The sequence below is a fragment of the Mus musculus genome, chromosome 19 (assembly GCF_000001635.26).
Source record: "Mus musculus strain C57BL/6J chromosome 19, GRCm38.p6 C57BL/6J".
Lineage (NCBI taxonomy): Eukaryota > Metazoa > Chordata > Mammalia > Rodentia > Muridae > Mus > Mus musculus.
The window spans coordinates 44,778,738-44,804,915 of NC_000085.6; the positions used below are offsets into that span (position 1 = coordinate 44,778,738).

At 48.9% G+C, this 26,178-nt stretch overlaps 1 protein-coding gene across 10 annotated transcripts in view; it reads left to right on the forward strand.

Moving 5' to 3' along the window:
• Window positions 1-26,178, forward strand: part of Pax2 (paired box 2) — a 91,669-nt gene that overhangs the window by 32,137 nt on the left and 33,354 nt on the right. For 8 of the 10 annotated variants that reach the window (NM_001368744.1, NM_001368745.1, NM_011037.5 and 5 more), the window contains 2 exons: window positions 10,040-10,125; window positions 11,946-12,065. In NM_001368744.1, coding sequence (NP_001355673.1) covers window positions 10,040-10,125; window positions 11,946-12,065 — 206 coding nt within the window. Of the gene's footprint in view, window positions 1-10,039; window positions 10,126-11,945; window positions 12,066-17,890; window positions 17,960-26,178 lie in introns of all 10 variants that reach the window. The other 2 variants (NM_001368743.1, NM_001368746.1) reach the window with 1 other exon arrangement.

The following is a 26,178-nucleotide window of genomic DNA, read 5'->3' on the forward strand; positions in this document are numbered from 1 at the left end:
CCCACCCCCATACCATTCTGGCCGCAGACAGGGAGATACACAGGTATACAAATGCACATTTATGCACATCAATACTGCCCGCACGGACTGATATGAAAACAGGATTGTGATGTGCGAGACTCAGGCATCCAGAATAGGGAACATCAATGGGTTTCGCTGTAGCTGAGTGTGTTTAACAGAAGCAGGCATAACTTGGCAGATATTCATTAAGCCACTTTTGATAAGTATATTCACTGTTATAAATCTCGGATCAATGCATTAGATATGAATATAAAGATGTGCTCATCAACAGAAATAGTTTCGAAAATGTAGATGCCGCGAAACATCTATATGCAGGATCATCATGGGACTGTGTACACGATTTGCAAACTATGGTTTGTTTGTAACATGGACACGATGCTTATTAAATAAGTGATGGTCCATGCATGGGAGAGGAAAGCATGTTTCAGATCACAGCCACATGCAACCCCTGCTAGCCACCTACAGATGTTCGCTCGGTTGTCCAAATCATGTATGTGGGAAGACGAAGAAAATCGTTCCTGCTCAAATAGCTAATAGACACAAAGCATTATTAATATAGGAGTTTCCAGAGGAGATCATATTACACAGCCCTCAGATATTGAAGTCACAGGCTTGGGACCAAAGCAATCTGATATTAAGAATGTGACCTTGGGTGAGCTGCTTAGCCGAGCTGTTGACTCTAAGGTAGAATAGAGAACACACCTATTTGATAGAGCCGTGGTTAGGATTTGAGTGAGAAAGTGCGTTGTGTACCGTGTTTCTTTTATAGTGAATTCAAAATATATGATAGGGGCCTGTAAGGTGGTTAGGTGGGTGGAGGTACCTGGCTGATGACCTGCGTTCAACCCCCAAACCCTAGTCAAAAAAAGAGACACTGGTGTAAAGAGATAACTGACTCTGGTAGCTGCTCCCTCTGACTTCCACACTAGCATTCCACACAGGAATAAATAAAAGTAAAGACTTTAAAACAAATGAGAGGTATGACTTTAGCTGCTATTCTATGTAGCTCTTCTAGTGAGGTCTAGACTTGGATCTTGACTTGTTTTTGGTAAGACTAACTTTTTCTAACAAGTGGCTAGTGGAGTAGACTCTAACGTGGGACATCCATGTTTAAATTCTGGCTCTGTTAGAGTGTGACTTAGGCAAGTTAGCTAATATTTCCGATCTCTAGTTTCCAGATTAAAGGGTAGGGATAGTAATATTCGTAGGTACCTACAGGTACTTCACAGGTGCACAAAGACTAATTTTTTAAATTATTATTATTTTTAAGACAAGATTTCTCTACATAGTTCTGGCTGTCCTAGAGTTCACTAGGTAGACTGGGCTGGCCTTGAACTTACAGAGATTCGCCTGCGTCTGCCTCCTGAGTGCAGAGATTAAAGGCACATACCACAATACTCTGCAAGAGTTACATTTTAAACTCCACATAAAGTACTTCTGACAATGCCTGGTACATACAGAGCATATGTTAGCCCACCGTAGCCCATAAGCTTCTTCTGTTCCAATAATATTAATAATGTGATAGTTATTAAGTTCTTACATTATAGCTGGTCTTGCTTGTTGCTAGATGGTAAGAAAAAGAATTTGTGACATTTGTCTTTGCTGAACTGAGTCTCTGGGAGGATTCAGCATAAACTGGGTAAGGCACGAAAGAGTTCAGGTCTGTGCTGGGCCCTGAGGGGACAAGGGGAACAGACAAAGGTTGACTGGAAAGCTATGGGGGCAGGAGGCAGGTGGGAAAGATTTTGAAAGCTAGCTGAGAAACTCAGACTCTATCCATAACAGGAAGAAGGGGTAGGTTTAGCTACATCCTATTCTTTCAAGACAGATATGGATGGATTTTTTTTTTTTTTTTGAATCTGTGAGTGACAAGAGCTAGAGGCAGAGAGGCCCAGGTAGTCACCAGAAAGCCCAATGTCCCTGCAGGCTTCCTTCTTCTTACAGAGGGATGTCAGCATGCTTATGGAGGAGCAGGGATGATAGACACGGGCAGAGGGGAGACTTACTGTACTAGTGAGCCTATAACTGGACCAATTACCATTACATCAGGCAGTCCCTGAGCCACCAGCCTCTTCCAGGCAGGACCATGGGGTGAACAGCTGGTAGACCCCAGCTTCAGTCAGAAGCCCTGACAGATGAGGGAAGGGCCAGTGACAGGAGGAGGTAGTCTGGTCACGCTCTGGCTTGGCACGCACTACAGACTGGTTTCCAAATGGTTAGTTAAGCACATTGCCCCTTAATTTTTAAACCTATGCATATCTTGAAGTGAAATCAATCCATATGCTTACCGTTCATCACAGAAACCACCACTATTGCCCCCTCGGGCCAGCCCCGTGGCCCATCTAACCTGGTAAATTGTGTCTGGCCTGAGCTCCCAGGGACACACAGTGGGAGGGTTATTACCCACAATGCCAGTCTTAGAAGGCTGGTGCAGGGAATCTCATAGTGTCTAGGCAACAGCTAGAGGTCGATCATCCTGGAAAGTACAAGAACTCTTTTGAAAACTTGAAATGTTTTTATTTTTAACCTGGAGTTTAGTCTCTACAGAGAATATGATAAGTTTCTGGAATTTTGGTGGCTGCTGGTTGGAGTCGGATGGTGGGCGGTGTGCCCTGAAATTTGAGTAAGGGCCATCTCCATGCACTAGGATCACTCCTGAGTCTCCTACCCCCAACTAGCAGGTGCTTCCCACACATCTTGGCTCATCTTCTCAGAGTATAGAATTCAGAATGTTTAATTTACCAAGAGCAAGGAGAGACTGAGGGGTCTGCATTTTAGCCAACAGCCCAGGGGATTCTGATGCACGGAGCTCCAGGGCCATCATTTGAGGGCACCCTTCTGCGCAATTTCTGGAAGATTTGCCATTCTCAGAGCTTAAGCATAACTCCCAGCCGAATGTGCCTACAGTCCATGCACTGGGGAAGCTGAGGCAGGAAGAATAAGAATATGAGACAAGCCTGAGCCACACATATATTGAGTTTAAGATGTGAGCCTGGGGCCAGGTTTGGTGGCACATGCCTTTAGTACCAGCCCTTGGGAGGTGGAGGTAGGTGGATTTCTGAGTTTGAGGCCAGTGTGAGGTCTACAGAGTTAAGTTCCAGGACAGCTAGGGCTACACAGGGAAACCCTGTATTGAAAAACCAAAAAGAAAAACAAAACAAAACAAAATGTGAGTCTGGATTATATGAGCACCACCACTCTTTGTCTCAATATATGGATATATATGTATACATATACATACATACATATACACATATGTATATATATATGTATATGTATTTATATATGCAAATCTAAGAGCTCTTGACATCATGAAAGGGAAGACCTTCTGCTCTAGTTGGAGTGGCCTGTTCTCAGCTATAAAGAATGGCCTGACTCACCTCACTGGTATCCCCATTGTTTAAACTAAAACCCACTGAACGAGCCTGGACAATACCTCTAAACTATACAAATGGCAGGAGAGCCTACCAAGGGAGCGTGTGCATGGAGTGCCTCAAAGTGGCCACTGGGGAGGCCAGGGGCAGAATGTCGTGAGGTCCTTGTGTAAAGAGAAAGTAGATCTCAGTCTCTGATCTATATGAAGGGGCTACTCAGTTCCATTAGGCCCTCTGGGGTGAGCACCCTATCAGGAGAGGTAGCAGCTCCCTAGATGATCTATGACATCTCACTTGAGAATCTGCTAGGCAAAGTCCCAGGCTGGCTCACCTCAGGGATGAGCTGGGGATACTTGCCCAACACGAGCACTGCTCAAAGAGTGGAGATGAAGCAATCACCTGCATTTGTTGGAAAAGCTATCCTTTGCTGAAGCAAGTATAGTTTGTTTTTTAGAATGATCCAACTTATAATAGCCAGGCAGCTTAAAGTCACTGGCAGAGACCCTACCCTCTTATTGGTTAGCTGGCTCAGTGGCCATACAGCTTAGCTAGTCTGAAACATTCCTACCCTGCTTTACAGATTGCAACCTGGGGATTCAGTATGTTCTGTAAGACTCTGGAGTGGAGCAGTCTATACTGGTTTATACATGAACGTAGGGCACGGGTGTCAATACTTGACATTTTACTAGTAAGGCTCTTTGAGCAAAGCAATGATATGACCAGGCTTGGGGGCAGCCTGCTGTTCCTTGAGGAAACAATTCCAAAGTTGGGGGGACAGCCGGCTCCAAGCCAGTGAGCAAGATTCCATGAGGACACTCTTGGAGATCCAGTCTCTACATATTCTCAGCAGGTGGCTCCAACAGATGTCATTGTTCCCACATTCTGGTGAGGAATAGTGAGTTTCAGGGGAACCCCTTAACCTTTGTTTCTAAGAGCAGACTACCAAGTACAGGATATAGAAGCTGGTGAGTCAGTGGTTTCGAAAGTTTCCCGGGCAGCAGTAGACCTGAGTAGTTGATGGTATGGGCTCTAGGATTCGTCTAGTTGAATTCAAATCTCTGATTTGCCACATATGAATAAATGGCTTATGACCATCTGGAAGATGGGTTCCTGGGGGGACGGAACAAACAAAATGTTTGAAGTACTCAGACCGTTGCCTCTCACACAGGAAAGATTCAGTTCCTAGTGTTTTTTAATCACTCTGAGGAAGCAGCTCTCTTGGTAATCCTGACCAACCTAAGCTTTCCTACTTCCAAGGTGAGCTGTCTGAGGTCATCTCAATGCTAATAGGACTGCTTTCTTGTTTCCACCTGAGGGGAAGTTTTTGCACACCATTTATTACCATATAATATAATACAATATAGTAGCATACATAACATAACATAATATGATGGGTAGGCTAACTTGGAAACCCTGAGGCAGACTGTGGATGGATGGATAGATGAATAGATACATTTGTACTAAGTATACATACATTATATCATTCTATTGATTTGTAAAAAGTTCCCGGTCTGCCTGGCTGTAATGAGATTTTTGAACTTTGCGTGGCGATCAATGAGAGGAATATTATTGGCCTAGAGAATTGATATACCTGCTCTCAGTGGCTTGTTCTGCTCCCAGGCCAACCCGGCCCCCCAGGTGTACGATTCCAGCAGACACTTAACCTTTTTTACAGTGTCATCAGGCTAAAAGGAATCTAATAGTGACACAGGACTTGTGCTCAGCACTCTGCCACTATTGCTTTCCTGTCACAAATAATTTATAGCCTTCTATTTCCATCCCTGAGCCCTGCACCCCAGCCCTGCCTCTCCCTTTCCCCCAGCTCCCAGGAATCGATAAACTCACAGAGCCATAGTGGGACTTCAGGGTGCAAGGAGACGGACAGATGGACAGAGAGAGAGAGAGAGAGAGAGAGAGAGAGAGAGAGAGAGAGAGAGAGAGAAAGGGGGGCAGAGAAAGACAGAGATGAAGAGACGGAGAAGACAAACAGAGGAAACAATGGGAGAAGGAGGCAGAAGGATCAAGTAGGATCCCGAGTTCCCAGTGGAAGGCTGAACTATCTCTTTGCCAATTTAAGTGGCTTGCTGTGATACTCACACACACCTTTGTCTGTCTCACAGAGGCCCCTGAGGCTGCTCTGTTCTTCCCAGTGGGAGGAAGTGGAGGTCTCCTGGGAATTTAACAAAAAGAGGAAGTGACCTTACCACTTGCTTCATCCCCCTTTGCTCTAAAGCCCTCCCAACACACCTGCCACCACCCGAAACCTCTGTGATCCTTCCAAAGCATGCAGGTAGAACTTGGTCCAGTCCCCAGTCTGTCTTCCCAGAAGTCTTTCTGACTGCAAGCTCCGTGACCCTGCTGGTATGCTTCCCTCCTCCCCTCCGTTTCTTCTCAGGTAGTACTCTCAGTGATCCAGGTGGGGCATACTGAGAAGGGAGGCCTCCTGCCTGGTACCTGGCTCAGCCCTTAAACGGAAAGCAGCTGGGTACAGAGGTCACCCACAGGGATAATAATGACACAAGTGTGAACATAATTATTGCAGCTAACACTCACCAGCCAAACATCATACTAGTCACTTTATGTGAATTATCCTTCTTAATCCTCACCACAGCCATACAAAGTACACAGTAGTGTTATCTCATTTTACAGATAAAGGAAGGAGAGATGCCCAACGCCATCCCAGGAAACAGCTGGGATCCTGACTCAGGTGACTGAGCCTGGAGTTAAGTCCCAAATCCCCTCACTAGAGCAGGTGTGGTTGTACGTACCTAAACTGCTATCACTCAGCACCTGGGAGGCAGGAGGGTCTTTTACTTTGAGGTATTTCTGGGTTATATAGGTGAGGCCCTATTTCAAAACAACAAGCAAAACCCAGAACAAATCAGGGTATAGAGAGATGTCTCAATGGTTAGGAGCATTGGATGCTCGTGTAAAGAACCCGGATTTGCTCCAGGGGGGGATCCAATGATCTCTTCTGTCCTTCATGAATGCCATCATGTACAAAGTACACATACTCATGTGCAGGCAGATATGCGTACACATAAAAGAAAACAAGTAAATCTTAAAACAAACAAAACCCTGTATTCCCTTAGCTGTACAAAGCACCCTGGGGAGACACTAAGATCCCAGTAGTCCCTGTTTGGGCGCAGGATAAAGCACTGAGCAGGGTGAGGTCTCACTGACACGAAAGAGGAAAGAGCATCCAGTGTTGGCAAGCCTGCTTGGCTAGGAAGGGGGAGTCTTCCATGTTGGGGTAAGCACAGAATGTAGGAGGGGTATAGATAACTAGAGGGTTTTCATGATCCTGAGTCTTAAAATCCCTATGGTCAGCTCCGGGATCTGGCAGGTGCCCGCTGCCTGAGGTCATGGATGGACACCAAAAGCCATAATAACTCATAGCAGACACCCTGCCCAACTTCTCTCCCATGCACCACCAAGCTGCTGTCAAGGCATAGCGATTTTCCATCACTAGACGCCTCAGCTAAATCTGTATCGGTGCCTCCGGGGTCAGAGGCTCTGGTAATAAAGACAGGAACTCCACCGGCCAGTCCTGTTATCTGTGTCCCCAGTCCCAGCCCTGCAACTCCTTAGACCAGAACCTGTCAGCCTTTAAGCAGAGCCACTGCAGGTCCACCAGACCCTGGAAGCTTGTGTGGGAGCAGCTGTTTGGCATCCCTCTAGTCTTTCTTGAAGGTGAGGCCATATGGCTCTCAGCTGCCGTGGTCTCCTCCTCCTGACTCAGAGACTGCAAAGCTGCGAAGGCTTCTCTCTGAAGGTCCACTCATGTCGGATTAACTCTGTCCCGGTCCCTCTACTCCAGTTCCCCATTATTCTTCCCTGCTCTGCATCTTCTATGGTCTCCCTGGCAACCTCACTCTCTTCCTCTTCTCTGATACTCTCTTTCCTGCCCTGAATCATCCTTTCTACATCTGTGGTTGCTGGGCCACCCTCTGACTTCCACACTATGGTCATCTTTTAGAGCCCTGCTCCCTCTTCCCTGCGCCTCTTCTGCCAGGATCCTGTTCCAGCTGCCTGGCTCAGATGCTTCGCCTCAAAGTCACTAATGGCTACCTTGGTTCCCAAATATATGTCTCTTCTTATTCCCAATCCCTTGCATTCTTTGATGTCACCATTGACACTGTAGATTAAATCTTAATGTGTCTTCCTTGATCCACTTAAGTCAGACCACCCTGACCTACACTGGTTCTACCTATGGCCACTACCACAGCCTACCATACTGTTCCATGCCCTTTACTAATAAGCTCCTCTGGATGGGCCAGCTATGCCTGGACTTGCCCAGCCCAAACATCCAGAGCCAACATCACACTTTCCTCCTACACCACTCACCTTCCTGCATCCCTATCCTTCAGAATGTCACGTGCCACCGAGCCTCCAGTGACACAGGAGTGTTTAGGGCCATGGCTCACTCAGGTTAGTTACCGAATCTTGGCTACTCTTCCTTGCTTCTCTGCTTTCACACTCTCGAAGATACTATGCTTTTGTGAGACCTGCTTGTTATTACCTTATGCCTACCCATTACCTTCCTGGGGATCAATCACTTTGGCCATGTCTCCTCTAGTTTGAGCACTGCTCATGGCTTCAGACCTCTGAGGATTGATTCTTACGTGACAAGGGACGGTGACAAAGTAGCAGAAAGACACAAGTTTCAGGGATTGAATTGGGATGCCGCCCTAACCGGTAGTGTGGTCCTATGGAAGTCTTAATCATTAACCTTCGTCGGCTCTGGTTTTCCATCTGCAAAATGAAGATGATAGCATTTATTCTGAAAGTTTCAAGAATTAACAAAAGTAAACAACCTTATGGATTATATATAATAGCGATGTGCAATATTTGAATGAGTGGAAACTGGCTGCTTATACCACCTGATGCAACTTTTCAGTCTTAATTCCTCTCCTTCCTGAGCACCCCTCCCCTACCTCTGGCTGTGGGTCCAGGCACCAACCCCTGCCTTGTGTTCCCCCTTGGCTTCCCCACTAATCTTCACCCCACCTCCAGCACCTGTATATAATGCCCCCCCCCATTATCTTGTTCATCTTAGAATCATGTTAACTCTCCCCCCCCCCCCCCCGAGACCTTGGAGATGCTGTGTGCCTGTGAGCCTTTTATTCTTAAGTTGGAAAAAGGAAGGACAAAGACACAAAGTGATTAATGTGACTTCTTAATGACAGGAACCAGCACTGTCCTTGCCCAGCCTGGTGTACTTTCTACTACCTTCCGTGTTCCCCAAACTCCTCCATTCAGTTCTGCTCTGCTTTGGGTCAATGCCGGGCTCCTCCTTCTCAGTCACTTCCTTCCTTCAGTTCCTTAGCTTCAAGGATGGGCTCTTCCCAGCTGCCCCATTGCCCTGGGATACCTAGCATTCTTTAAATGTAAATCCCCCCTTCTCAACTTTCCAGCATTGGAAGAATATGCCTGTATAAGTGTCTATTTATGTGCCTATCAGTGTCAGTCAAAGCTAAGGCCCAGTGACTCACAGCTTGCCACCGACCTGGATGGGAGATGTGAACTCAGATTTCTGTTTACTCCTCCTGGGAAGGTTTGATTTGTTCCTTTATTTCCTGGGAGTGTGTGCAAGGCACTCCTTAGGTAGTCCCATAAGAAAAGAAGTCCCATGAAGAAGTTTTGACTCAAGCAGGACCCGTAGGAAAGAAGCAGAAGCTGTAAGCCAATCAGATGAGGAGCAGGTTGTGTGGGTCCTGATGCCTAGCAAAGGGACTAGGTGCTGTTTGTTGTGGAGTTATCTGTGGCTCTTTCCCTGCCCTTCTGCCTTCTCTCCTTGCTGCAATGTGTGAGGAAGCCTCTTCCCTGGGCTCTAGAGGATTGTGGTATGGTCCTGGTTGGAAAGCTGGCTAAAAAGACCTCCGGACCCAGAGAGGTTCCTGGTACTATTCGTGTGTGTGTGTGTGTGTGTGTGTGTGTGTGTGTGTGTGACTGAGGAAGGAAGGTAGACCACTAATCCAGGTTCTTGCTCTTAGCCCCACGCTCCCAGAAATAAGGCTCAGACTCAAGACATATTTACAAAGACCGTGGCCATATAACCAGGCTCTTCTCTGACTAGAGCATAACATAAAATATCCCATTTATTTAAACCTAAATTCTACCATGCAGCTGGTTACCTGTGCTCAAGTAACATGTGTCTGGCTTGTCACATCTTCCCAGGTAATTCTCCCCTGCCTGGCTCTATCCCTGAATTCTTTCTGCCTCCAGGATGTCCCACCTTCTATTCTACACTTTCCTGCAGGCCACAGGTTTTTTTTAATTGACAGGTGATGCATCTATACAAAATACAAGATATTCTTTCTGCACTCACCCCTCAGAAATGGAAAAGACCATTTTTCTACTTGGTTTGTCCTAATCCTTGCTGCCCAAACTCAAGCTGCAGTTCAGTTTGGCGCGCTCAGGGCACCAGACAGCGCAGACCATCCCTGCCCAGAGCTGTGCTAAGTGGATTGCAGAGCAGACAGGAGGGAAGCAGTGGGTGAGGGTGGGAAGGCAGGGGCAGGTGAGTGAGGACAGGGCTGTGCTGGGCAGAGTCCCTCTACCAGCAGGAGAAGCCTGGGCCTGGCATGTGGCATGTGGCTTGTGGCATGTGGCCTGTGACAATGTTGTGGATGCTTTTGCAGGATCATCCGGACCAAAGTTCAGCAGCCTTTCCACCCAACGCCGGATGGGGCAGGGACAGGAGTGACTGCCCCCGGCCACACCATCGGTAAGAGAGCCCAGGGAAGGAGAAATGAACTTAGAAAACACAGCCGAGCCCTGGGAACTGCCTAATCCAGGGAGACCCAGGGCTGTCCATGGTCCCCACTCACTCCTTTCCCTCGTAGGGTCTCTCTGGTGGTATTAGTTCAGTGCCTCCCACCCGGCCTCTCCAGTCTGTGTCTCCCCTCCCCTTCCTTCTCCTCCCCTCCAGCCCCCCCACCCCTACCAGCCTCTATCTGATCTGATCTCCCTCTGCATCCTTCCTTAAGTCCCACGCTCTTTCATGTTTACTTTTTTACTTCATTTTTTTTTTTTTAGAAAAACCATCTTTTTTTGGAGTGGGGGTGGGGGATGGGATGGAGAAGTGGCTCAGCAGTTAAGAACGTGCACTGGTCTTACGGAGGACCTAAGTTTGATTCCCAGGACCCACACCAGGCAGGACTCATGTGCACATACATTTTAAAAGTAGATCTTTTAAAAACAAATGTTGGCGAGGAAGGGATGGAACCCCTTATGCATGGTAGGCAAACACTTTTCCCTGTTACATGCCCAGACTTTGATCTTTCTCTCTTCTTCCCGTCTCTCCCTTCCTTCCCAGTCCTCTTCCCTCCCTTCATGAGTATGGTTATGGAATTGTCTGTCTGTCTCTCTCCATCCTTCCTTCTGGCCTCTTTTCTTTTGGGTTGTTTCCTCTTATCTCTTGGTCTCTGCCTCATGTTCTCTGTTGCTCTTTGCCTCTTTGGACCTCATAGACCTCCATGGGATCTCAGAGATACAGCCAAGGCCTGCCAGAACTCCTGCTGCAACCTTCACTATAGCATACACACACACACACACACACACACACACACACACACACACACACACACGGGGAGGGGAAGGGAGAGGAAGAGGGAGACACAAACACAGAGAGGGGGGAATGGAGAGAGGGAGAGGGACACATACACAAACCAACACAGAGAAGAGGGGGAGAGAAAGGGAGAGGAAGAGGGAAACACACACACAAACACACACACACACACACACACACACACACACACAAGCACTGACTTCTCCTTGGTCTCCTTCCCTCCTGAGCAGCAGGAGATAGAATTGACTGGTCCAGCACTGCTGGGGTCATCAGGAGCCATGTTTCCCCAGGCCTGGATTAGTGTGCTGGAGGGAAGGTTGTACTCAGATACCTGAGCTGCTCATAGAAGAGAGATTGGGTTCACTCGTTGGTTTCCTAAGAGGGAACTAGGACCTTCTCCAGTGATTTGAAGACCAGTAGCAGCTGGGAGAGAGCACTGCTTCCAGAGGACATTAAGAGCAGCTTGTGTCTCCCCAAGCATGGGAGTAAGATCTTAGGGAGCCCTAGACTTTAAATCGGGGCTGGTAAAGACTCCACCCAGGAGACAGAGAAGCAGTGAGCTGGGGTTTGTTTCAAAGGATTTGCTCAACCTTTGGATTAGGTGGCATTGGAAGAGAGTGGTTCCAGAGGGCACAGTTGATCCTGTGCTATCCAGAAGGTCATTGAACTGCTTTCCAGTCAGATAATCTTGGCAGTCTCTGAGCCTATACTACATCCATCTTGAGGGGAGGGGGCTTGAGGGACCATAAATGCCATAGGTGGCAGAGGAGGCCTGGGTTGACCGGTCACCACTTTCCCCAGGCTGGGCTAACAGCCTGCAATGTCTGTCTGTGGGAGTGATTCCTCCCTCAAGCCTCAGCGGAAGGAAGAGGCTATGAGCCCTTGTCCTTCCTTCTGCCCTCTGTGCCTGTCTGTCCCTGCCTGGGGCTCTAGTCTCAACTGCTCTTCTGATAGTGTCTCCTCCTTCTTCCATCCAGTTCCCAGCACGGCCTCCCCTCCTGTTTCCAGCGCCTCTAACGACCCAGTGGGATCCTACTCCATCAACGGGATCCTGGGGATTCCTCGCTCCAACGGTGAGAAGAGGAAACGCGAGGAAGGTAGGAGGAGGGACGAGCTCTGGCTCCCCCCTTTGCATGCTTTGTCCTTGGACTCTGAGCTCCGGTTTCTGCGGGCCAGCCTTGCAGCTGCTCTGCTGTGAGATCAGTTTTAGCATGGGAGCCTAGGTACCCCCACTGCCCTGCTGGCTCCCGGAGAGGGGGAGGGAGGCTGCTGGTGGGGTCACCAGCTTCACCATCTGCTCAGCCCCGATGGTCTCACCTTCTGTGGGGACTCACCCCAGCTGTCCCTGTGGGATGCCAGGGGGAGTGGCATCACCTGTTTACCTTGAGAAGGTTGTAGAGGTTGAGGAGACAGCTGGTACCTGACCCAGGGATGAAAGGCCAGCCTACTTTGGCCTCACTTGATCTTTGTTAGAAGGTAGCAGCTGATACGGACATGGACAGCCCTGAGGTCCTTTCTCTGTAATACATGGACACGGCTCCCACTGAAGTCACTTGAGGAGCCAGACCTAAGGCCTTGAGATGTTCTTTGTCATGAGAGTGGGCACCATTCTGACTCCCACTTCTCCTACCTCTCCCTGGGCCCTCAAGGGATAGCCAGTACCTTGAATAGCATAGACCCAGGAATGAAGAATTAAGAGGGGGACACAGGATGAAAGAAAATTAGAGGAGAGACTAGTAGGTGTATGTATGGGACAAGGGGCTTTTCAGAAACTGTTTCTCCAGTGATGCATTGTGACCAGTCAGTTTTCTTCTGGTGTGTGAGGCCTGGGCACTCAGATGAACACATACCAGTACCTCAGTCCTGCTTCTAGCTCTAAGTCTCTCAGGATCTCAGCTAGGGAAGGAGTAACTTCTGGTCTTCGCAGGGTGTATAGGATTCTGAAGAGAGTTTCCATAAAATAGAACCTAACAGCCGGATGGTGGTGGAGCACGCCTTTAATCCCAGCACTTGGGAGGCAGAGGCAGGCAGATTTCTGAGTTCGAGGCCAGCCTGGTCTACAGAGTGAGTTCCAGGACAGCCAGGGCTATACAGAGAAACCCTGTCTCGAAAACAAAACAAAAGAATCTAACAAAGATGAGCATTAAAGGGGGGTAGTGACCATATATTCCACTAGCTCAAGGTAGTCACAATTTGACCTATTGTCCCAGCACCTCAAACAGGCAATGTCTCCTTCTCCCCTCCTCAGAAACGTTATGGTTGGACAGTAGATTCTGTGATCATTGCAAGCATAGACAAGCTCTTCTTGAGGGCTTAAGGAACAGCATCAGAGACAAAGCTGACATTCCTTGAGCTGCAGTCTGGATTCTCCAGACCCAGGCAGAGGGAAGACAGCATATGAGCCTTGGCCTCCAGCAGAAGGGACAGAGTGCAGGAGAGACCTAGTCCTGGCAAGACAGTGATGACCTGGCACTGGCCTCCTGCCAGAAGCCCTAATGGTCTCGTTTCACAGGGAAACAGCTTGTCTGGCTCTATTTCTCCTTCTTCCAAAATATCCAAACCCATTTGGCTGCCACGGCCTTTGCCACTCACTAAATTTCATTGTGGTTGTTTTGGCGGCAGCCCCTGATGGGCAGGGGGAGGCAACCGGAGAAGCCCTAAGCCCCAGTTCTCCCCGGAGCTTCTGACATGGAGGCCTCAGCCAAGCTCCCTGGCACCCTGAGTGCCTCGGTAGAGTCTGCCTCAAAGCCTAAGGGTTTCTCTTTAGCCACCTGCCTTGTTTAGAATGTGAGGTGTCCAGGGGGACCGGAAGGCCACAGGAACGCTTCTGTGCTCTCCCTCATTGGACTGAGGCTGGCGTTGTGTGTGCCTTCTGTTGCCTGAGCCTTCATGGGTGGTGAAGGGAGGCTGGGGATACCCAGGGCTGGGCCAGCCAGTGAGATCAGGAACAGGGTGTTCTCCCCAATTCTTGTTTACATCCATTGTTTTTAGTCCTCTCTGCCTGTCAGTTAGGAGAATAGCTTGGTGCAGAGGGTCCCCGAGCCAAACGAGATATGATGCTTGTCCTTAGGAAACCTATACTCTAGGACATATGTTTAACAGTGTATCCAGGGAGTAGAAAGTCCATCAGATATGGTATAGTGGAGATCTGGCCATCCCTTTATAGGGGAAAAGAGGCAGGGAAGAAACTCTCTGCCAGGAAGGGCTGCTCTTTGAGGAAGGCCCTGGGTGATGGCTGAGGAGGCTGTTAAGGCCAGTGTGAGCCTGAAGTTCTATCTGACGCATCAAGCCTATGCACAGGAAGGGCAGGGTGGCCTTAGCAAGGATGTGCTGAGTAGGCAGAAGGGGAGCGCTGAGAAGCAAGCCCAAGTAGACAGAGTCATGGGAGGTGACCAAGACTGTGATACGTGAGAGCAAGACTGTGAAACATACGTGAGAGGGCGGGCTCTTCTGTATCCCTGTGTGTATCTGGGCAGGAAGAGATAGAAGCAGGGTTGACTTGGGGGCCTCCATCCTGGCAACACAGGAAGCAGCTGCAGTCTTCAGGTGAGGCATAGTGACGGCCTCAGAGGCTCATCTGCTAGGCCTAACCAGGAAGCATCAGGAACTATGCCACTTCCCCCCTGAGGGGTTTCTTGCCCTGTCTCTACTTTTTTTTTTTTAAACCAACCCCAGGCCAGATGGAGCTGTCCATTCTTTAGAAAGCTTTCCCCAACCACCGTCCAGTCCTTAACCCATGGAACCCAGAGGGGAAGGGAGCCAATGGAGAGGAGACCACAAAGGGAGATCTGTAGGACTCCTCCCTTCCCCCACTCCGGAGGCCTCCAAGCAGCAGGGCCCAGTTTGCATTAGGGAGCAGCTCAGATGATTAAGAATGGGGAGATAATTATGTGTCAAGATGATGTAGCCCAACTCTGCAGTCAGGCCAAGGTAGCAAAGCAGCTGGCAGGCCAGTCCCTGTCGTTGCTGCAGGAGGCGTCTCGGGCGCACAGCCCGTACAGTACGGACACTCAGGTGTGTCCTTCAACTCTCTGGCCAGGACTTTTGGGTACAATGGAAATTGATCTGAGGGACTGTAAGGTATTGAGGTGAGACAAGAGATGCCTATCCAGGGACTAGACCCCAGAGGGACGAAGGGGATCAGGTTCATTTTCTCTGGGATAGTCCTAAATGTACCAGCTAGGTTGGCCCTCCTTTGACCCCAAGTGGGGTGACATCACCCTAGAAGTGTCATATCTTGAGGAGAGCTGGATGTCCCTCTGCCCTTCTTATTGTGGCCCATTCTTTATCTCTAACCATATTACGGGGATGGACCCCAGCAAGGACTATGACTATAGTGTGTCCCAGGCATTAGCGAAGGCCTTCTCAGTAAAAATTACTGGTACTCACACTGGTAACACCCAGAACGTTGCTGGCACTGACCCTTGGAACGTGAATGCCATCTGTATCAGTGGCATTCACATCCACGGGGGAAACTCATGAAGGGCCAGTTGGCTTTGACTCAAGGTTGGGTTGGGATTCCCAACCCATGGCCTGTCGGAGTGTGCAAAAATGCAGACTTTATTAGGAGAAATATGGTACTCAAGAAGGTTGGAACCTCCTCCTAGAGATCCAGGACCCCAGTTAGAAAGACCAGGGAGAGATAAAGAGATTATGCATGAGAAACTTGGGACACAGGCTGACTCTTAGCCCAAGGAGGAGAAATCCACGTCAATACCCTGGAAGCCTTCATTTCCAACCTACAGTTATAGGCAGGGTTATTAAAGCTTGACTCTCTGGGAAATCTAAGAAACACAGTTCCATGAATGTTCTACACCTTGGCTCCTGTGGCTGGAAAACAGAGTGGTACCAACCTACCTGTCTATCATCAGATTGAGAAAGAAAACCGAGGCTGAGGCAACTTAAGTGCTGGCCTAGCAGGCATAAGGTCCTAGGTTTGATTCCCCAGCCTGGAAAGAAACAAAACAAAACCAACCACAGAAACCCCATGTCTTTTACCTTCCCCATGCCTGCCACTGCTTTCAGCCACAGTAAAGCACAGAGAAGTTTTATAACTTGTCTAAACATCCAAGTGAAGTCATATGATGAGAGTCTGCTGATCTGTGTGATGGGGGGTGTTGTGGGTGTTGGGGGGGGGGCGGGGATGTTGGTATGTGTGAGCTTTGCAGGGGGTGTGGTTTTGCATTCCATTCTTTAGGTACACAACGAATTGTGCAATGGGGTGGAGGCAAGCTGGTGCAGTTGTGCGTTTGCAGGCAGGGTAGGTTGCATGGCTGCAAATGCCTGTCCTATCACCCTTCTGCTTTGAAGGATGCTGTTGCTGGAAAACACTGATGGATTATTTCTTTAGTTAGTGTCCTCCTATGAGTCCCTAAGAGCTCAGGTTATGCTTGGGGCACATAAGGAAGCTGAGTTACAGAGACGATCAAGACTTGTTTAGGGGCCCTGAACTGAGACAAAAGAAAGGCCTGGCAGGGCCAAAGCCTGCACAGCCCTGGCCTAACCTGTGTACACACTGGCTTTGAATCCTAGAGCTATTCAGCTGAAAGACTTTGGGGAAGTCATTTTATTGCCCCATCTCCCCTGTCAAATGGGGTAATAGCAATCCTTACTTCTTATAGAGAAGTTTCTAGAACATTCTATGTCTAGAGCGGAGGTTCTCAACCTGTGGGTCATGACCTCTCGGGGACGGGGGTGGGGGGAATCAAACAACTCTTTTACAGGGGTCACCATAGACCTTTGGAAAACAGATTTTTTTTTACATTCATTATAATTCCTAACAGTATCAAAGTTAGTTATGCAGTAGCAACAAAAATTATTTTATGGTTGGGGGTTGCCACCTCATAAAGAACTATATTAAAGGGTCTCAGCACTGCGATGGTTGAGAGCCACTGGCCTAGGGGGTTAAGCCAGTTCCATACTGGAAGACAGATCACTGTATATCTAGGTTAAAAGATAAAGAAAAGGAAAGAAAAAGAAAAAGAAAAAGAAAAAGAAAAAGAAAAAGAAAAAGAAAAAGAAAGTCTCCTTGGCTAGTGAAGATTTCACAAGAAAATTAAGTTGTGAGAGAAAGAAGTCTATTCAGACCTAGACACCCTAACTGCAGTGGGGTACCTTGTAACTCTGGAATGAGCTCATCTGGGAAGGATGGGTGGCTGGCCTCACTTGTACAGTTGAGACTCCCTTTGTCTGCCTGTTCACTTGTTGCTCTGTGGTTATCCAGTGAGCCACTTGTCATTATTTTAAAAGCATCAACCAGAGTTTTCTATGCATGAAACTATAAAAGCCCCCCCCCCTTTTTCCGAATACAAGGCCCTGACTCCCCCTATCTTTCTGTGCACATTTCTACTCCTACATGCAAGCTTGTTTATTTGCCTTGGAGAATATATTCTTGTTCTCTGAACCATATATTTATTTTTGTATGGTTTGTGCAAGGGCATGTGTGTGGAATATTGCTCTGAGATCTTTGGTAGTAAGGGGGTATAGAATGTCAAATGCTGAGAACGCATGCAGTTTGCTAGGTGATGTGCATGTTCGGACAGAGCACTGTATGGCTGTGTATGTGCTGGCACCAGTAACCAGGGAGAGTCCTAAGCCAGACCTAGATATGTTGAGTGTTCATGCTCCTAAGCATGGGCCTGCATATGATTTAGCCCCAAGATCCCACCGGCATCAACCTACATCTGTTGACAAGTCAGCAGACTGTCCTAAGCCCGCTCCTTGGAGGAAGTGGCTGAGCCCCAAGACTAGGGAAACTGAGGCAGAATTGCTTCCCATTCAGGCTGTGTGTGATTTGTAGCTCGAGACTTTTTTTTATCTCTTTGAAGAGGGGCCTGGTCTCCCAGTTTGGGGGTCTGGCCCCCGATCTACCTGCTTGTCCTTCGGGATGTCTCAGTGTCTGTCTGTCTCTTATTTACTCCAGTCGAGGTATACACTGATCCTGCCCACATTAGAGGAGGTGGAGGTTTACATCTGGTCTGGACTTTAAGAGGTATGAGGGCTAGAGGGAGCACGGTGTGGGGGTCAAGGGGAATAGCTTGGGGGGTGGGTTGGCTAGAGAACGTCAGAGAATGGGTCTGAGGGTAGACAGCCAACTGGAGGCAAAGGCACAGGCTCTCACCGGGAGCCCAAGAAGCTAACAGTCTCTGCACCTGGATCACCTCTGCCATGGGCCACCGCAGAGGTTTTGGGGCTGAGGCCTGGTGGCCCAGAGGGTCAGCCGCTCAGTGGATGGGGGCAGTTTTTCTAGCCCTTGGAAAAACAAAGAGTGGATCGGGTAGTAAAACAAAAGCAAAGGAGACCTGGAGGCACCTGACAGCCCTAATTCATCATGGCCCAAGTTTTTTCCTGTGTTCCCATTATATTTGTTTGTAAAAGTGGAAATCAATTTTGAAGGTAATTTTCTGGAAAGAATGGAAGGGAGGTGGGAGGGCCGGATAAGGCAGAGATGGTAAAAGGAAAAATTTAGGCCAGGCACAGCCCAGGGGCAGCTCTTGGCAAGGTGAAAGAAAATTGCATATTCAATCTCCATCCATGAATCTCCCTCACTGCTACCCGCCTCCTTCTTGAAAACAATGAAGGCTTTTTCCCAGCGCTGGGCAGGGCCTCCGTATCAGCCTCACTTTAACTTCAGGGTCATTAATTCCCTGATTATTGAAGGAGAAGAGAGGGTTGCAGCATCGTCAATTCCAAAGGCACCCCCATGTGATCAGACACCGGCTGAGATGGGGGGGGGGGGACTGCGAGGTGAGGTGAGGTGCTTTGGAAGGGGGCGGGGAGAGAGGAAATGGGGGAGCCACCTGGACTGGGGGGCAGGAAGCCGGGAGGGTAGAAGAGGCAGTCATTACTGCATACCTCTGTTGTGTTGTTATTGCAAATTAAAAGTAGCATGTTCCACTCCACAGCTATCTTTGGGGAGGGAGGGGCACTGAGGGAGGTGGGGGATCTTATCATTGCTTCTTCAGCAGACCAGCGGTGGTGTCACCGTGTGAGGTGACATTTGAATTTACAATTCCGCTGAGAAAAGCCATTAATTCACAAATTAACATTTCTCCCTCTCCCTCTCTCTTTAACACTCTCTCCCTCTCTCACATGGATGTGCAAGCAATTGAAAAGACAAAGGAAATAGCCTTAAGGAAGAGACTTTACGGCTAGTCTGTCTGTGCTGAGATTGCTCCCCCTGCTTCCAGATAGATAAACCAATTACCTGAGCAGCTCGGCTCCTGGCCGCCCGTGATCGCCTCCTTTTGTGGGCTGCCTCCGTGGCTGGCTTACACTCGTGTATCTCATTAATGGAAACCAGGCGTGCCCTGGTCACCAAGCTCTTCCCAGCTGTCCTTTGGAGGAACCGTGGGAAGAGAACCGGTGGTAGAGGAGACAGGCAAGGGGGATTCTGGGGAGGTGGAGAAGCTGTCCTGGCCCTGGATCTTGCTGTACCAGTAGGTTAGGGGTGAGTGTGCAGATGAGCATGGTTGGAAAGGCTGGCTTGCTCTGACCTGGAATTGAGTGTGGACTGGCATTGAGAGACAGAGACTGTAAACTGAGTCTGACTCTCGCAGAGGCCTTTGGTCTCATTGCAAGGAGCTGGTGGACCCATGGAGGGATCTGAGCTTGTCCCTCATGGGAAGGCCACAGCACAGGGAAGTTTTGCTGACTACATGCTATTTCAGTGGAACAGGATTTCAGGATACAGCCTGAAGGAGCTGGGAGAAATGCTGAGAAGGGTTAGAAGACCCAATAAGGTCGCACATGTTGGGGCAGCAAAGTGAGATTGTATTGATTCCTTAAGATAAGCCTAGTGCCTGGGTACAACTGTGCCCACCTGGTACCTGCCTTACATACTTACACACACACACACACACACACACACACACACACACACACACACACACACACACGGAGTAAGAAAGTGAGCTACAGAGAAAGGAGGAAGCTATCTGATTCGTTTCTTAGAGAATACAGTAGTCCTCTCTTACCCATAGGGACATCACTCCAAGACCCCTGGTGGACACTTGAAATCACAGAGAGCTCTATATGTCCAAGTCTATCTATACATGCTTTGTTTCCCCCCATGCATACAGACAAAAGTTTAATGTATAGATTAGACACAGTAAGAGATGAACAACAACAATACTAAAATAGAACGGTCATCGTGATAGATTGGGACTCAGAGTTAATCTGATAACCGAGGCAGTTACTGAGTGACCAACGGGCACGTCACGGGTACATTGAACACAGGAATGATTCACACACAGGGTGGGACAGAGCAGGCAGCTCAGGATTCTATCTCATTACCCAGAAAGATACACAGTAAAAGCCTGTGAATTGTTTATTTCTGGAATTTTCCACTTAACATTTTTAGATTGAAGATAACTAAGCCAGAAGAAGTGAACCCTGGGATGAGGAGAAACTGAGGCTCTGTGGATTACTGAGGCTGGGGTTTTATGGCTTCCTATGTGCTGTGCACTACCTGTGACATGTCACAGACTCTGATTCAGTGCAACAGGTCCCTTGGAAGTCCAGAAAACAAAGCCGAGACATGGAGACCCCTGTCTAGACAAACCCTGAGGTCTGACTGAATTAATAGCACTCAGTTTACGTTCATCTCCAGCAAGGACTCAAAACCTGGCTACTATCCAGTTCCAGAAAGAGTTCAGTTCAAAGGTCACTAAGACTCCAGAGAGAGAAACTCACTTATAAACACACACTCTTGGTTCTGATTTTACCTTCTCAGTAGCCAAGGAAAGGCGACCGGTCATACCTACAGCAGGTTCCTTTTTATCTGTTAGATCACATATTTTAGCTGAACTCTCTGGATCACATGGGCCACGAGCCTGTGACTCTTCAGAAGCAAACGCAGGTTGTGTCGACGTTTTGCTAAGCTTATGCCTGTGGGCTCTGTGCAGAAGTGATGTGTTTATCTGTGGGGAGGTGCCAAGTTTAGTCATGGCTGCATGGGACTGATGGGTGCAGATCTGTAGACTTAAACACTAGAGACGAAAGCCAAATTGTTAGGTTCTTTCTTCAGCTAGTTCATGCTGCTGCTGCTGAGGTGGCGGCGGCGGTGGCAGCGGCTCAAGATGGAGTTGCTTAAAGTATTCTGAGGTTTACCACAACAGATGCATTTTCTATCCATTGACAGAAAGTCGGAACAGAGAGGTGGAGAAAAGGCTGCACAGGTCACTGTTGTATCTCTGTTCCTGAACACTTAGTGTAGGTCGCACATTCTCTGCAAAGTCCAACCCGGCATTCCGCGCCTTCCCTGTGTTTTGGCCCTCATGGGAGAACCCATCATATCAGAATGGCTCCCATTCCTCATCTTCCCCTGGGCAACTGGCCTCCAGCCCTGTATGTTGCTGTGGTTTCCCCTTTCCACTCCCAGCAAGGGCATCAAGCAAGAAATCCATTCCCTAGGCTCTGCTGTCTTTCTCCCTCCCCCACCCCCACCCCTCGAACAGACTCCAAACATAGGAGGGAGTAGCCAGGCTCAGGGCCCTGCTGCTTGTGGGCTCACCTTCCTGGGTGCCCCATTTTCTGGAGACCATTGGATAATGAGGAAAGACAGGCAGCTAGCATGTTGAGAGACCCAGGATGCCTGCAGTCTCCTAGACAATTGAGACCAGGGAGCAACCTGCCTCCCTCAGAACCCTGGTAGTTTTGGAGCTGTCCGGGACCCTCATTTTCTGGCCCACAGCGGTGGAAAGGCCAGACAGGCTGGGAGAGGGTGGGCCTGGCGCAAGAGCTAAGAGTCAGTCATGAGCCTCAGAGCCTAGTTACAGCAGAGCCAGTAATTCAAACCATCCTGACCCTTCCATGAACCCAAACCTGCTGACCTTGACAGCACCAGACAAGAGGCCTCGCAAAGCTCGACCTGCTGCAGGCCAGCCTTCCTTCCCTCCCTTCTTAGCAGCCCTTTGGCCTGGCTTCCAGGTGGCTCCTCATTTGGCCATCTTTATGAAATGTCAGCATACACTCCCTCCCCGAAGCAGGCCAGCTTCAAAGGACCCTTTGTGCTCATCCCCACTGGAGATAGGGCGTGGGCATTCCCTGGAGCCTGTGGAGGACCCCTGGCAGTGACCTTCTGCCACGACTGAATGAGCAGACCATATAGCCCTTCCCTTCTGCTCAGTCTATGTGTATGTGTGTATATGTGTGTGTACATGTGTGTGTGTGCACCCATTCATGCATGTGTTAGGGTGCATAGAGGGGCAGAGAAGATGATGGAGACAGAGAGGATGGGGGAGGAAAGAGAATCCAGAGGTAAGAAACCCCAGGAACCTGCATTAAAGTAAATGTAGTTTATGAAGTTTGCGCTTTCCTCCTTGGGAGAGCTGAATTCCATCCAATAGCCTCTCCAAGTTGGCCAAGCAGGTCCAGAAGATGAAAGTGTGGGAAGGAGGATGAGTGAGCCAGCGACAGAGGGAGAAATGTTCATACACTCGTGCGTGCGTGCATGCACACACACACACACACACACACACACACACACACACACACACACACACACACGCCTGCAGACTGAGAAAGCCTGGGGAGCCGGGACAGAGAGATGCAGAAGATGTACTTGGGAAGAGTGGCTCTGTGGCTCCAAGAGTCCTCTTTTCTTCTCTCTCCATCCCGCCTGTCATCTCTACCTCCCCCTGCCCCCGCCCCAGGGCAGTGTGGTCAGCATAGACACTTGACTGTGTGGGTACTGGGAGGCATGGCTGTGTGGTAAACTGAAGCAGACAATATGGAGCACCTGGAGCAGCCAGCTTACAGGAGCCAGGAGCATACTCTGGGTGGTCTTGGGCAGCGGAAATGAGGACTTGGCCACAAAAGGGACCAGAATGTGGTACTGCTAAGTTCCTTGAAATTTACCTCTTCTGATGCTGGCTAATGTCCACGTGGGCTCCCTGAGGACTGAGGACAGCTAGTGTAGTCTCTTAGGGAAGATGGTTTGAGACCTTTGTCTTTTCTCTGAGAATTCAAAGGAGATAAATGACTAACAAGGAGGAGGTCGTGAGAGATCTCAGAGGGACTTAAGAGTATCAGCCTTTCCAGACCTGTGTGTGCACAGCACAGGGCTCGGGCTGAGGGTACTAGGAACAGCTGAGTGGGCCAGAGCCCACAGCTTTGGGTTTTTATTAGCAAACATTGGTTACAGATAATAATGGGCTTCATTATGGCGTCTAATACATGTATGTTTTTGTTATATTCACCCCATAATGTCTTCTTATCCTTATTACTTCTATGAATCTGCTCTACCCAACCAGTCCCTTTTATCTTTTTCTGTAATAGTGGAGGGTTTTCTTTTGTGGTGTGTGTGTCTGTGTATGTGTGTGTGTGTGTGTGTGTGTGTGTGTGTGTGTGTGTCCTACTGAGTTTAAGCAGGACCCTTAACTTTTGAGAACAGGGACTATGGAGAAAAAGTGGCTGAGAGGAAGAGTGTCTTCACCCTGACCTGCAGATGAGACATCAGCTCACACACACACACACACACACACACATATGCGTGCGCGCACACACACATGCATGCACTCACATGCACATGCATACACATGCACACATGTGCATGCACACACATGCACAGGCATACACATGCATGCACACACATCTACACACATGCATAACACATGCACACACACACTCGCACATATACACATGCATACACACATGCACGCACACACACACGTATATACACACACACAAACACACACATGCATACACACAGATACACATACCCTGAGTTTATGTTCAAGTTCTGCCAGAAGCTGGGACAGAAAAGAATGACAGGGTTCACAAAGACACCGAAAGGAGAGAGGAGAGGGAAGGAAGGAGAGAGGGGGAGGGTGGGCTGATTGTGGAGGATACCAGAGCATCCAGGGTATGCCAGGCACAGAATGAGGCAGAAACTGTCCGGGGATGGCCTTGGCCCTTGCTGTCCGCTGCTCTTTCCTCTGCCCTCCCCCCCTCAGTGCTCCCCTCTTCCCTCCACACATCTTTATTGGCTCTGGTAATAGCCTTGATTTGCATGTCAGGCAAAGCCTTGCTACACACAAAAAGAAAGCCCCAACCGTGGCGGTGTGGCAGTGTCAGCTCTCGCTGTTGTTCGACAGTGTAAAATTAAATTAATAAAGCCCCCAACACAGGAAAACATAACAGGAAATTAATGGCCTTTACTGTCGCTCTGATGCAGTCATTTGCAACCCTGCTTTCCGCACCAAGGACTTCATAAATGCAAGCAGTTTCTCTAAACAAGCATACTTAGGGCGGCCTGGTATGTAATTTTTCGCCTTGCTTGTGTCCTTAGAGCTAACAAAGCCCCCTTCCCTCTTAGCTTCAGAGAGGTTTCTAACTGGTTGTGGCCCAACTACAGCCCACTGAGGGTTGTTCTAGGCAGAAGGGCCCAGCCCCTTTTGGAGGGGTAGAGGAATTGCTAGAGTTCCAACAGAGGAATTGCTCACTCCATGAGCCCCTCTTGTCTACTGGCTCTGAGGGTTAGGCAACAGGATTGCACACCCAAGGCTCCTTCTGTCTGTTCCCTCATCACCTGCATGTGTTCATCCTTCCTTCTGTCTCTGGCTTCCATCTTCCTCTTCTCCATCTCTATTAACCGAGCATCTCCAACTTCTTCACACAGGTGGCAAACTTTGGGGCTGGCTCCGCCATAGCAGTGGGTAACCTGTGGGCTTTCTTGGGGTGCAAAAGAAAGCCAGCTGAAAGCTCAAAATGGGCAAAGAAGCCGTGCTAATGAAGTATTCTGGGGCTCTAGGCTTCCTCTGTTCTTAAAGGTAACCCTGAGGGTCCCAAATGATCATTCTCACTGTCCCTCTGTTCTCAGGCAGATTCTAGACCTGAGAGTCTATGAGCTGCTGTGGTAGGAAGGTAGGGGACTGCTTTGTGCCAGTGTGGGCCCTGGTGCCCACTAGGCTGGGCAGAGGATATATTAGGAAAGCGGGGCTTCACAGGGCACACAGGCAGCTGCTCGTTAAGAACTGAGTCTCATGGTTATGCATTCAAGAGGGGTTCAGGGAGATGAGAAAAAGGGTGAGCAGGCAGTGGGGCTTGCCCAGGAAATTGGCTGTTTCCAGGGACACCTCCCATGTGGATGGAGGCCAGGGGCTGGGGAACCGACAAGGCAGAATCCCAGATTCTTGAGGGGCCGTTGGTCTTGCCTACCTTTACCATTGAGCCTGCCTCCCTGCAACTCTGCTTGCTGGGCCACAGCCCGCGCATGGTCACGGGTGTAGCTGAACTGCTCCTCTGTTCGCAGCTATGCTTTTCTCTGCTTCAAGGACGGGCACAGGACAGAAGTCCACCCCGTGCCTCACTGGTAGGATGTTTAGATATTTACCTCATCTCTCACAATCCTAGTTTACTCTTTGCTAAAATATTTAGAGTTCATGACATTTATCAGTAGAGTGGTGGATGGTGATAAAAAAGACCTCCATTTGATATCTTTTCTCTTACCCCCTCCCTCCCTCCCTCCCTCCCTCCCTCCTTCCCTCTTCCTCAGTCATCCACCCCACTTACTAAGCTCTCAGCAAACTCTAGGCTGAACCCTGGGTGGATTTCAGCTCTCCTTGAGGTTAAATTCCTACCCTTGAAGGAGTTCCCTCACCATCCTGGCCACCTATCTCTGAATTCATGAACACCGAGTCCCAGCGACAGTCCAGCCAAGGCCAAGTACTTAATGTGGAACCACTGGCCCTCGCCTGCCTGGAGACTCCACACCCATAGCGTCTCCTAAGATTACATTCGATTTTTTTAGCAGGCGTGTCAGACTCAAGCTCATATTAAGTTCATGGTCAACGAAAACCTCAAGATCTTTTTTACATCAATTGCTACCCAGCCAGGTCCACCCATTCTGCACTCTTGTAATTGATTTAAAAAAAAAAAAAAAAAAAAAAACTAAACATAGGGCGTTCCATTTATCTCTGTTGCTTTTCCATCTCATTGGTTCAGGTTCTTAGTGCTACCTGATGAAAGTCATAAGGATGTCTTCTCTGACATCATCCAAGTCAGAGAAAACATCGTCTTACAGGCTGTTTTTCCCCCTCCTCCTCCTCCTCCTCCTCCTCCTCTTCCTCCTCCTCTCCCTCCTCCTCCTCTATCTTTTGCTCCTCTCTCCTCTTTTTTGTTGTCATTATCCTTTCAAAAAAAAAAGAGAGAGAGAATCACATGGCAAAACAGTGAAGACCCATTCCTGGTTGTAGTACACAATCGCTT